Raw genomic sequence first — 13774 nt, 5'->3', positions numbered from 1 at the left:
TGTATAAAAAAAAAATTGTACTTAAAACTATATATTTTTTATGAATATGCTTGAAATGTCCTATCCTTTTTTAATGCCCTTTATGTACGGTTGTATAAAATTATTTGTTAAAAATGTTCTAACTAATATATAAAAAATGTAAATGAAATTTGGGGTCATAAAGACCCTCATCCTAGGCGTACACTTTTCATACCACAAACTCGCCAGGTTAGCCTAAAATTTAAGCAGGTCAAAAATGATCTGTTCTTCACTATAGTCGTCACCAAATAAAAGGACGTGAGGCGAATAGGGATGTGGACTATTCATATCGGTAATCACATACGATTTTCACGAGAAAACGATCCAAAATTTCAAGAGTTTGTGATTGTTTAGATTATTTTTCGGTTCATTGTTGTTCAGGGGGCCTAAAAGGCCAAATCGTGCTATTCTGTTAAAAGCAATTCATTTACAGAATTCCTTGCAATTCTGTACCAATCCCTCTCATTTTCGTAAAACTATCCCACATTCCGATGAATTATATCCAATTCTTTTAATTTTGATTTTATAATTATTCATAAATGGTTTATTCCGAGAATTTAGTGTAAATAAATATGTTCATCGATAAAACAACTACATAAAAAGATTAAATTACCAAGAAACAAGGATTTCTTACATTTTCAATTATTTGGCTGGCAATAAGTTAGAAGTTGTCAATGTCAACAACAAACTATCTCAAATAATGTTCATTATTTTTTCTAATATTTAAAAAAAATATGTTTTCCGAGAAATCGAAGTGACTCGGTGTAATTCGGCGATTAATTGCTTACAACCCTATTATTTAAAAAAAATAGCTTGAGGACGTAACTGTTTTCAGGACGTTTCGGGGTAACTCAAAATTGCATTTTATTTTGGAATTCGTGCGAAAACAGTACTTCAAATATGTTTTGTCATACTATATAATGTTTCCATAAAATTTATGTATTTTTTTATAAACTTAATTATTCTAATAATTGTTTGTTTATTGTTTAGTTGATCGCATTCAAAGTTACGTACTCTCGCCTTCTTTAGCTGTCAAATTTGGCCTCTTATTTAGTGACGACTACAATGAGACATACCGAAGGCTAGATATAAACCTTCCACACTTACAGATAACAAAAATAAAAAAGACGCGATTCGAATTGAACAGAAGAACCACAGTGAAAATTCTTTAAAGCTCAGTCTTATACAAGTTGTGGTTCCAGGACATATAACTCTCGTTGGTAGTCTTGGGTTCATAGAAACGATCGTTTATATTAAGAGGATCTGCATCTCCGTATGTTGTAATCGAACTGGCTTGAAAAGCTAATTTTGACATTTCGTCCTCATCGTTGTCAGAGTCCTCCGTGTGGACGTCGTGTATAATGGATCCCTCGGTGTCGCTAATATATCCATCCTGGCCAGTGAAGTGAGTCGGGTAAACGAGTAGCGGCGACGCCGAATAAGCTATGAGGTTGCGATACTTAAAATGCGACTTCCACGTTGCGCTAGAAATAATAACAACAATAAATGATGGAGTGTCGGATATGTGGCGTTTGATATTCGCCTGACCTGGTATCAATTTTTTTACCTGAATATTTTCATGAGGAAATAAAGACATTGCGGCGGATACATAGGGCTATAAATTTAGCATTTTTGCCCTATTTGGCTATAGCAAAGAGCCTCTAAATCAATATTAGCGTCAAGGTGTGTAGTGTCCGTTTGCGTATTGAAAGTCATACTAAAGATAAATCGGAAATTCTAACAATTTTACATTTTATTTTACAGGTCCCATATCAATTGACTATGGGACCTGTAAAAGGCCTGAAACGTTGGTTTTTGTGTTTGAAACAACATATATACGCCATTAAAATCCGGAAAAATAGTTTCATTTCCTATGTGTAACAATCGCGAAAACCTAAGAACTCGATGTGCAATCTATTCTGTAGTTAATTTGAGGTATACCCGACATTCTTATGTCAATAATGTACCTTTGGCATTGTTATAACTTCGTTCCGATTGAGGTACATTTTTTAAGAACAGGTACTAAATAGGACAATTTAGGTACATTTTTTTTATACTACATTAGTCAGGATTCGTTAAGGTGCACCCGCCATTCTGACTCTCACTCCTATGTAATGAAATTCAAACGTGCCATAGCAGTACTATAAAAATGCTTGACGTGACGCATTCGTAATTTTTTTACACAATACAACGTCTTGCACGAAATAGTGTATTGACTGACCGTAGTTACTAACTATATAGTAGTTACTATGGTTGTTAATGCAATACTTACTTTGGGTGTTCATCAAACATAATGGGAATAAATTCATCAACAGGAAGCAATTTCTTCAGTGGCTGTGCGTTGATCAACTTTTGAGCTCCGAGTGAACTTATGATATAGCCCAAAGTCCAGTATGAATAGCGAGGCCGCACAATATTTCTACTCTCAGACAGTTCTTCGTCATAGAGAACCTTCCGCCCGATATATCTGAAAAGAATTTCAAATTCTTTATTGTAATCTAAACAATAATTACAATATGTACGTGTGACGTATAATCATTTTCCTTGCAAAATAATTTTAACACATGAGGGGTGTATTTACGTGTATTAAAATTCGTGTACCTAATCAAAATAAAGTATAAATAATTAAAAAATAATGTACACTAAAATCGCATTCAACTTGAACTATTACTATGGTCAAATATCAATTTCTATTTGGCACAATGCTTTCGCAATGCGAAATTATGGACATAACAATTTGTTGCATTTTATTTAGCCAAAGATAAATTCATTCAACGGTGTGTTGTTTGTCGTACTAAGTAAAACTAGTGTTCTTTCAAATAAAAGCCTGATGCAGTATTATATGTAGCTAACAACTGGAATTACAAAACAATAATTCGCATTTAACAATAATTCGCGGTCCTATCAAATCTAGGTAAGTACTACGGTGAGATCTATAACACTGAGATCTATACAAATTTTTAGACGCCAATTTTGAATAGACAATCAATTTATCAATACAATAAGTAAAAATTCACAAAGCAAAAGATAACAACAGTAATAGCAATAGCATAAATCGCACAGCATACAAAAATTCTGTTTCTTTAGGATGCCATTGTGGATACACAAAATCGCATTGTTAGTACACTTAAAGTAAAAGTAATTTAATACTTTGTTTTCTGTAATCTTACCTAGTAGCATAGTATATTAAGGCAAGTATGGTAACTCCATCAAACCTCGGATGCTCCATAGGACGATACTTACCTACTACTACTACGAATAGCAAGGCGCTGTCAGAAATAATTCAATGGTATGAACAGTCTCAACCTGTCCTACTTATACTGTTTAAAGTACAAGTGGGACAGGTAAGTACCATTTATAACATTATTTATTATCCAATGGTAGAGCTGGGATAAACTAGTGCCACCTATACCATTACAGGTATAAATGGGACAGGTTAATACCACTAATACCATCAATGGTATGACCGGCTATATAAAATGGGAAAATATCATTGACTTACAATTATATGGACGTCGGGTCCGCGCTAAAAAGTGTCCGCACTTGTAAGGCGCTAAAATCGTATACAGAGCGCGACACTCCGCTTTAGTCTTCATTTGTTCTACGGACAGCGCGATACTGCGATGACATAACAATTTAAATTTCGAATAGGTTGACTTGGGACATTTTTTTCGTGGTTTTTGTATTAGACCCGCCGTCCATTTATTTGTAAGTCAATGGAAAATATAATAGGAAATAAAATATTAAGTGACTGGTACAAAAGGCCGCAGGCACGCTCGCCGCGTGCATTGTATGGACGCACACATTCGCATAATGTCGCCGTGTACTCGCGTTGCATAGTGCGGGTCGTCTGACGCGCAGTTCAATTTTGCGGTCTCTAGGTGTTAAATAATGACATGTAACATGTTTATTGTTGTGTATGTAATAGTTTCAACAAGAGTGCCTCAAATTCAGAATTATCCAGTTATATATATTATTATATATTTCTATTTCATAATCATATTCCATAGTCACGATACCAATCCGCGATGCTGTTATAAAAATATAAATACGTAAATACCTACTGCATTTAACACGGGTTATTTCAATGTAGCACGAGAACACTGTGATGAACACCTTAATTTTTTCTAATTATCTTCAATCAAAATAATAACGTCCGAGTGAAGTATAGACATTTAAGCACCTAACAGGCGGGAGTTAACCTACTTGCTCTTATTAGTTTTATTATTAGAATTTTTTTGACAAAACCTAATCACTTCCCTGTATTTATAATTATTACTATGGGCTTAGATACCTACACAAAGTCCCAGGCAAAAATACGTTCGAGATTATCCATGAATTCAGAAAATTCCTCTTTAAAATTGGGCACAAAGTTGATGTCGTCTTCAAGAACCAAAACTCTACGGTATCCGTTTAGCACCACCTGGAAGAGATAATCCAGTATTGAACATAATTTTATTTTTTAATTTATTAAGACGGAGGCATTGGTGATGATTCTACAAAACATCAATTAGCTTTGTATTCTTATTAAGATTAGTCTACAAGACAAATCAGATGGCGAGTTATTTTTTTTATGAACCACAAACAGAATCGTACTGTAGTTTTATTTAGTTTGAAATGTACAGTGTCACAGCTGTGATAGCTTTATTCCTTAGTAAACAATTAGTCGGCTGGTTGTGTTCTTTATTATTAAAAATAAAGCTTACTCTTCTCCATATGTAGTAGTGACTCAGGAAACATCCAATCTCGCCAAGTTTCATCGGTCTGTAAGTAAAACGTTCTCAATAAAATTCAATTGAAAGTTCTTGTAATTTCGTGGACTCCAAATTCATCTGGTGGAGGTCTATAACACATGCAAAAAAAATAAAAACGATCCTGAGCTACCATATACAGCCAGGGCGCTTATCCTTGTTTAGGCTCTTTGGTACCATATGCTTATATATTCTTTATCCATTTCTGCTCGATGTAAACGCAAGGACCAAAAGCCAGCCGCATAGTGTTTAGTGTAGCATATCGACGCCTCACTTTCTGAAACTCGTATCTTAAGCACATTGCATTGATATATTTTGCGAGCTGATTTCACATCACATTTCCTTCATATTCACACACTGACTTTTGCCGATTCTTAAAGTAATGCGTCCAAATTTAATAAGAATTTTGAAATAAATAGAAATTATTTCCATCTCCTGAATAATCGCTCTTTGTAAGATACGTGTTTGAAAAGAAAGTAAGGCATCGATATGGACCTGCGATTTTTGTAAAAACCTTGTGGCTTAGTTAATCATGGTCGCCACTTCAGTTGCTTTGGGTGAAATCTTTGGATTGGGTAAAGACCCAATCCAAAGATTTCCTATTATGATTTCACAAGATTTGACGATGAAAGCATCGTCATCCTACATCACCCTTTTCTCTGGTTCCTGACCGCCTACTTTGAAATTTCGAATCGTTCTTTAATTCCTTTTCTATGTCACTCTTACTTTTCTACTTTCCGTCGCCATTCTCTACTAAGTTTCCGAAGCAAGCACACGTGCTCGACTACATATAACATTTTGACCAGTTATACCATTGAAAATCACGTAACCTAACCGCTTGTAAAGCATTATATTTGTAAAAAATACAGGCCCCTTTGGGGTAAGTTCCATATTTACCATGCCTAACTTGTTAACCTGTGTCTAATTTATGTAAGGAGTGTTTTTGTATGATTATATTTGTGTCTATACCGTTATTTTGTTTTGTTACAACCTTTACCTTCCTTCCTACTCCTATTTTACAATAAATGATGTAGGCCGAGCCCTTCGTTTGATTACTCAAAACTCTCGGCCACAACCGTGTAGGTTACACTAACCAACTTCATATTATATTCGCAATGGTGAAGGTCTGCTAGTCATATGTAAAAACCATTGCATAATAAGTTTTTTTTTGTCTAGCTTATACAACTACTTATGATACCGGCTATATGTAAATAAAATAAAAACAGTCATAAAATGTACCTTTTGTGGTAGGGATCTTCATACTTAGGCATTACATGGATGTGTAAATCGTGTATAATTTGTGGGGTCAATTCCCTGAAATAAGAATTAAATTGAAAGGAATTGTACTTGGATATCAATAACAAAGGGCAACGCCTTGAAAAAACAATAATAAGTATACATATAATTTAAAAAATACTGATTGGATCTCATTGTGAATAATGTGATTATTTTTGTTTATACATCACACTTAATTGTCCATTTATAAACGAGAATATAACATATACACAGGGGGCGTCACACGGCTGTGCCACATGGAGGGAAAGTACCTTAAATACCGTAGTCAGAAAATTTTACTGAAAGAAGACTTCGTTTTGATTTTAAAAACAATTAGAACTGCATTCAAAGATTGTTAAATAATCGCCTATCTCAGCCGGGAATCGAACCCGCTAAATGTGAAACAAAAACACCTGTTATTTTACTATACTGATCGAAAACCTCAATCATACGGATTGTTTTCTTCTAAATAACATAGCATCTTACATAAAAGGAAGACCATGAAATTAAACATTTAATTTGAAATTTTGTTCAGGAAAATGAATAGCCTTGTCTCTGACTTTGCAGACTCATAACAACTGACATTATCATTTCAAAGTATTACTAATGAGTACAAACTTGAGTCATATCATTTCCCTAGTATAAGCGCATGATAAAATAATAATGATATAGTACTGTGTGATGCTATTAATTGATTAATTAATTTATTGTTAGTAATTTGATGTAATTGTAATATAATTAACAATATTTTTATTTTTATTATTATTGTTATTTTTATTGTCGCTTTTGTATAAGATTTTAGTTATCGCAATAATTATTTTTGTGAACCAATTAATTATTATTTATTGTTAAATTTTTAAATTTTGTGACTTGTAACTTATTTGTTATCAATAAATGACATTGACTAAATAAAAGGAAGACGATGAAAACACAAATATATTTACAACTAGGTATCAGAACTTACAGTACTATCAAATATATATATCATTCGAGTTGCTGTTATTTAGAAGAAAACAATCCTTATGATTGAGGCTTTCAATCAGTATAGTAAAATTACAGGGTTTTTTTTTTCACATTTGGCGAGTTCGATTCCCGGTTTAGACAGTCGATTATTTAAAAATCTTTGAATGCAGTTTGAATTGTTTTTAAAATCAAAATGAAGTCCTTTCAGTAAAATCTTCTACCTACGGTATTTAAGGTACTTTGCCTCTGTGTGACATCGCCTGTATATTGGTTCCATTCAGTATTTTTATAAATGTTGAAATCCTGTTTGAGTTGCAACAGTATTTTGTTTCTTGTGCAATATAATAAGCATTGACAGAGCTGTCACAAAATGTACTCACTTGTAATCGATGGCCTTAAACATCTTATACTTCAACCCTAATTCCTTTAAGCTCAATTCCATCAGTCTTCGTCTCTCTGGTCTTCTTTCCAAATTCAAAACATAAGTTTCATCAAGTCTATAGCTGCCAGGCGACGGGTATTGGACATATATCTCCAAATCGTCATCTAATGGTAATGGGGTGCCGCTAGTTACCAATTCCATCTTCAGGTTTAATAAATTTTTTTTTTCGACTTCTATAAAATTGACTTCTTTGTCATGTTTGGTGGGAGGCGTTTGTGTAAATCCATATTGAATATCATTGCATATATAGCGCTTCATACCTGCAAATGAATATTTCAGATTAATTAATAATCTAAATTATCTAACAATATTATCAAATGAAAAAAATTTAGTGAAAAATGTTTCACGACATACCAATATTTTGTGCATTTACAGCAAATGTAATTATATCATCTGTGGGACCATCATAGCTTTCAGCTTTCTTAGGATCATAAGTAAGCAAATCAGATGTTTTTAAAGTTAAGTTTATGAGCACACAAGTATGTATCATAGGCACAGAGAAACAACCAGTGATTTCCCTAAATAATATTTGTGAGTAATCTTCCGTTCGTTTGTAATAGTAATCTTCTGTCATCCCACACCTGGAAAGTCAAACAAGTTTACTAACGCTTTCAGACAACACATAAAAACTCCATAGATTAATAAGTTTATTGGTCTTTTGAGGATATGAAATGAAGGATTACACTGATTTGTTGGAGTTCCTCAGACGCTTTGCCAAGAACCATTCTGTCACTTGGTACTATGTATGGTCAGCACTATACCTGATCTCAGTAGTCTATAATGACTCTGATTTCTAATCTAACATAGTTGGTTCCGCAACTTAATGTCGTAGCTCTTATTTTGCGTGTAAAAAAAATTGCAAGTTCAACTTCTTTAACAATTTGTAATCATGAATCATATTATTTGCTAAAACTTCACGTGAACTTCTATAGGACTGATTTTATGCCTACAATGACCAGCATTGATTCGAAGACATGGTCGCGTCGGTATGCGGTGAGTTTAGGTTCATTACGTCTCCGTTAATGTGTTCTTGGCAACAAAGAAGTCCAACAGATCAAGTATTTTCTTAGGATCTATGGTCAAAATTATGTTAGTTCGACGTGACACAGCCTTTAGGTAGGTCTTCAATTGTCAAATACTATTGTTTTTCTTAAGTAGTGTTAGTCACGACCCCTAGGCGTGTTCCACGTTGTTATCACTTGCGCATAAATTTTTTACCTAATGTAATCTTTGAAATCAACCAAAAAGTGATACGTCTACAATACACATAGCAGATAGTGTAATTTCAACTATTTTATTTACATTTCGACTTGAACTATGGTTGATTAATAGAGTAGTGTTTAATAGTTTCGTCTACATCTTGAATAATAATTAATTATATTCAGCTAACAATAGCAGTCGAGTCAATAAATACCCTGGTATGATATTTGTATTGGACGCATGCTTTGTTTGACAGTCATCTATAATAAAGGCATTCCAACACACACGAGCAGGTTGTAAATAATAATCAAAGCAGGTAATAGAAGACGAGCCATAGCATTATGTATCTTATTAAGCATAGTAACAACTAAAGAAATCATATTTATTACGTCATACAAAGAAACATAGGTTACAACAATTTTTTTTTTACTGTTTAAAATGGAATTGAAAAAATTTAAACCTCACTAAGGATCATGCAACCATGCAAGATCTTGTGATCTGACCAGAAATTGGAATAATAGCCATCTGTTTGGAGCATAGGCGCACAGATTTCCAAATTCTTTGCTACAAGCGTTGTCAATGACTCCGGATTCGTTAGGTAGACGTCGGAATCTATCATCTGAAAATTTTAATACAGCATCGAATAAAAAGTTGAACAGATCACCTAACAGTGAATAATGTGTAACATATTGAGTCTTTTATAGCCCCTAGTGCGTCTGTTATTATAACAATAAAATATTGTAAACAAACTAGAGAAAGTTCAAGTAGAAATAATGATGAATTTATTCAAAGGATGTAATTTTCAAACACTGGCGAAATGAACATTTTGGAATATTTTGGTTAATATATTTAAGACAAACACAAAATAATTAAACACTCATCTAATTTTTGTCTAGCACATCTAGTGATTTTTCTATGGGAATGAAAAAAAAAATCAGTTTAATTTAGTATTTACAACGAACCTTTACTTAACCTGTCACACGTCCTAAAGACACACGGTGTTCCTAACGATTTTGATTAAAAACATGTTTTTACAATACTTAAATATTAATTTAAAAAGAGCAATGGCGAACGCTATATATTAAGTTTCAATAAAATAAATTCATTAGGTTTTCAAATTACACAAACCGTCTGTGTAAGTCTAGAAATAAAATCATATTTGAATGAAACTCAAATTACTAATAGTATATAACGACTGGTACATTGGGTCCTTTAATATGACTATAACTTTCTGTTACACCCTATATATCAATATCATTTTACTATACAGGGTCATTTTTTTCTCGCAGGACTATATTACCAACATCATAAACAACAACTTTGTTTTGTTCCATGACTTTTAATAATACCTCAGATTTTACTTTCATTTAAAAATAAATGTATCGCACAAACATCGCTCTGAGAGTGGTTTTGGACACGGCGACTTGTGATGCAAACTGCGATTTATAGTTGATTGCATCGATGCAAACGCGCGATTGCGTAGGTACATACGCACGATTGCGTCGATGCAATCGCCTATAAATCCCAAGTGTAACAATGCAATCGCGCGTTAGTATCGATGCAGTCGCGCGGTTGCATCGCGTTACCCTCGCTGCTTAAATTCGAGCGCGCGTGTGTAAGGTAAACGATTAGCGACTGCATCGCTACAGCATCCCCTTTACATCGCTGCTAATAGTCGCTGTGTGTAGCCGCTCTAAACGCTGATAACTCTGTACAAAACGCAGGAGTCGTCGGAGAGGACGCTTGCACGTTTTAACTTACTACCTTACTAGCAAATATAGATCTAAAAAGTGTCAGATACCACACGCAAAATAGGCGCTATGTCGTCGAGTTGCGAATACCAGCCCGTTGCACCAAGTACCAAGTACCAAGTGTCAGATAGTACAAAAACAACTTAATAATTTATTTTTGGTATATTTATCATGTTTTGTCAAAAATCACGGAACAAACGTTGATGTTCATGATGTTAGTATGTAGTCCTGTAAGGTTGTAAGATTTTAAAAATAACCCTATTCGATTTTTATATATTCCATTATTATATATTTTTATTGACTGTACTTTTAGTAGTTTTTGGTCAATGTATCTTTAAAATATTCTTGCACGGTGTAATAATTATTTTTTCCATTAACAACCCTTCTAGTTTTTAATTAAGCATTTTTCATTGATTTTTTCCTTGAAAGAATTGGGCAGTTCATTAATTATTTTCTACTGTTATGGCGTGATGTGAAGTTACCAGGTTCATCTTTTTTTTACGAATTTACATATTTCGTATATGTATAGGCAAGGCAAAGGTAAACTTTTAAGACTTTGAAATAAAGGTTTAGAACTGTCTGTTAGTTGGATATTTGCCATTGTTCTAAATGGCTTTTTGCAGGGTCAGCAAAGCTGAAATATCTACACTAATTCCCCATAGCACAACACCGTAAGAAAGCCATGAGTTTGTTCCACTGAACAGTTTCGTACTGCAACTCCCACAGATTCTTTTGCTTCCTTGGCAGCATTTTGTATAGTAAAATAAATTGTTTACTATGCATATATCCTATGAATAAGTTTCAATGTAAGAAAACCATACAAGACTTATTAAAAGGATTAAACTACAATAACAATGAAAATTTAATATCTCTTTTTACGTAATATTATTAATTAAGGGATATATTATATAGTAATTATGTATGATCATGTTTTATTATAATTTATTGTTACTGAACAAAATATGTTGACTGATCATTATGCTATAATCACCGATTTGGATACCTAAGAGTAAGCAATTTTACTTAGTTTATATATCAACTAGATTGTCTTGCACTAACCTAACCTAACCTGAATTAAAATCATATACAAATGTACAATAATTTCACCGTTTGCGATATTCTGGCGCATATAATATGTAAATAATAAGGTTATTCAATAAGATTCATGTAATTAGGTGAAACTTTTATACAGAATTAATTCTTTATCTTTGACGAAAGAGAGAAAGTGGTAAAAAACTAACGAAAAGTCCCAATATCAGGGATAGACGACATGTTTCACAAAAAATTATTTTTGCCTAAGTTACCTAGATATGATATGCTATGCTCAGTTTTCTTTTGTTATGCTTAACTTCATTCCTTTTGACCTTACCTTATAAAAAATATTGTCACCTCACTAGCTCGGACAGCGTTGAAAAGGTTTTTGAAATTCGAACTTAAAAGGTTTTTGAGATTCGCACTTCTTTTGATGAAAAAAAACATAATGACCCGTTCAACTTCGCGATTTGTCGTACGTTATTTATGGAATATAAATCCATTGGTATACTCCTTAAATTATGATTTTTTTCCATTCTCATATGGTATATTCTGTTTTTGACATTAAATTGACAACGATAACTAATTTTGTTCATTAAATTATTTTGATATATTTCAACTGTTTTTGATAGATGAAAGATCTACCATTTTCCTCGCTATAGTGAGGTGAAAAGTTGTGTACTTCACTCGGTAGCAAAGTTGTTTACCGTCTCGTGTCTTGAAATTTCCTTCGACTTCTTCGACACCTTCGCATGCTCAGGTTTCAATACAAGTACTCGCGTCAAACAACAACTTAACAGCCTTGCATAACAAAGTACCATTTCCTCTTCGTCACATCACAAACCCACAGCACCATTCAACTTTTATTAATTCTGTTTAAGGCTTCTGTAGTAAATTTGATATAATAATGCACCGAATATATTTTATTCAATTATGTAAAACATATCCTCCAAAACTTCAAACTGGAATATCTTTGACTTCAGACTTCTCAGAATAGTTCACCAAAAACCAAATTTGTTCAGGAATTTAAACTCTATATTTTCACATATTTTTCATAAACAGACGCATACAAATTTTGTCAACAGAAACGTATATGGGAGTCCGCCATTGTCCTTTAAAAAGTGGTGGTGGTGGATGAAAACATCGCTACCCGTTAGAAAGACAGTGTGACTCTAACAGTTAATCTGTCGCCCAGACTACAAAAAGCCCTTTACCCATTAGAATGCAGAAGGCGAGATGTTAAAATAATAAAAGCTTAGTGTATTGTTTTAACACGTCTCAGCGTTATAAACAGACCTAGAATACTAATAATAATACTAATAATAGGGTGTCTTTAGAAGTACTCACAAGTAAATAATCTGCCCCTGATTCCCTGGCAAAGACAAGAGCTTTCTCTCTGAGTTCTATAACATGTTCCATATGATTTTCAGTCCACTGTCCAATTTCTGTCTCATCTGGATACTCATATCCAGTACGATTGGAGTCCATAGTAACATAAACAGCACCATACTCATCTCCATGTTTTTTTACCCAGTCTTCTAGTATGCGATCACTATTATCCAAGTTGTAATCACTATAAATCCTGTAAATGTACATAATAAAGTGCTATGTAAATCCGCAGTCATGACTTTTTCCATCTCAATTTCAGTTAGATTTAGTATTGAACCTTTATTTTCTGAAAGGAGAAAGGCGCATAGAAAATTAACCCAGTCCCGGTGCAAAAGAAACCTAATACCTAAATATTTTTTTCTTATAAGTAATGCCTTTTGTTTTTGCTAGGACAAAGAGACTTGAGTAATGTATGTTCATGTATATAAGTCTACCACGATATTTGTTCTCTATTCTTCAATAACTATTATAAGAAACTATGAAGTGACCAATCAGGGTACAAATAACATAATCAAATGAAATAAACAGAATTAAAAAACATTTTTTACAATATTTTTTATTTTATTTATATTCTCATAATTAATTATCTACGTCTAATAACCTCGGTGCGGGGTGGTCGAACACATATTAGCATCTAGCCCACCCAGGACCAGTGTTGAGCATTAATCAATTAAATTTCAATCAATAATTCAATCAGATTAAAAAATCAATTCAATTGAAATCAATTGCGACGCGTCGCAAAATTGCGATTGATTTTAATTGCAATTGATTTTAATTGCAATTGATTTCAATTGAATTGATTTTACTTGCAATTAAATTTGCAATTAAAATCAATTCCGGTCGGTTGGGGGCCCCGGTTGGGGGCCCGGTTGGAAGCCCCGGTTGGGGGCCCGGTTGGAAGCCCCGGTTGGGGACCCGGTTGGGGCCCCGGTTGGGGACCCGGTTGGGGGGCC

At 33.5% G+C, this 13774-nt stretch overlaps 1 protein-coding gene across 1 annotated transcript; it reads right to left on the bottom strand.

Moving 5' to 3' along the window:
* Positions 1-1015: 1015 nt before the first annotated feature.
* LOC113226717 (glycosyltransferase 25 family member) lies at positions 1016-12999 on the bottom strand. Its single transcript, XM_026459446.1, has 9 exons — positions 12780-12999; positions 9153-9268; positions 7804-8030; positions 7388-7709; positions 6009-6083; positions 4725-4782; positions 4317-4441; positions 2291-2485; positions 1016-1502 (listed from the first exon to the last, which is right to left on the bottom strand). The coding sequence occupies exons 1-9, from the start codon at positions 12918-12920 to the stop codon at positions 1187-1189; spliced, it is 1575 nt and encodes a 524-aa protein (XP_026315231.1). The 5' UTR covers positions 12921-12999; the 3' UTR covers positions 1016-1186.
* Positions 13000-13774: the final 775 nt, after the last annotated feature.

Source organism: Hyposmocoma kahamanoa, unplaced genomic scaffold (genome assembly GCF_003589595.1).
Source record: "Hyposmocoma kahamanoa isolate Upper Pololo Valley unplaced genomic scaffold, ASM358959v1 100021, whole genome shotgun sequence".
Taxonomy (NCBI): domain Eukaryota; kingdom Metazoa; phylum Arthropoda; class Insecta; order Lepidoptera; family Cosmopterigidae; genus Hyposmocoma; species Hyposmocoma kahamanoa.
The sequence above is the reverse complement of the archived record's forward strand: the minus strand, read 5'-3'. Positions and strand labels throughout refer to the sequence as shown.

What these genes read in the sequence shown, in the direction of transcription:
- LOC113226717 (XM_026459446.1), bottom strand. Translation starts at nt 12,920, where the DNA reads ATGGACTCCAATCGTACTGGATATGAGTATCCAGATGAGACAGAAATT. An exon ending in GGCTATTATTCCAATTTCTG is followed by an intron (nt 8,031 to 9,152) that starts GTCAGATCACAA and finishes TTGACTTTCCAG; the next exon opens with GTGTGGGATGACAGAAGATT. An exon ending in ATTTTTGCCTGGGACTTTGT is followed by an intron (nt 2,486 to 4,316) that starts GTAGGTATCTAA and finishes AATTCTTTTCAG; the next exon opens with ATATATCGGGCGGAAGGTTC.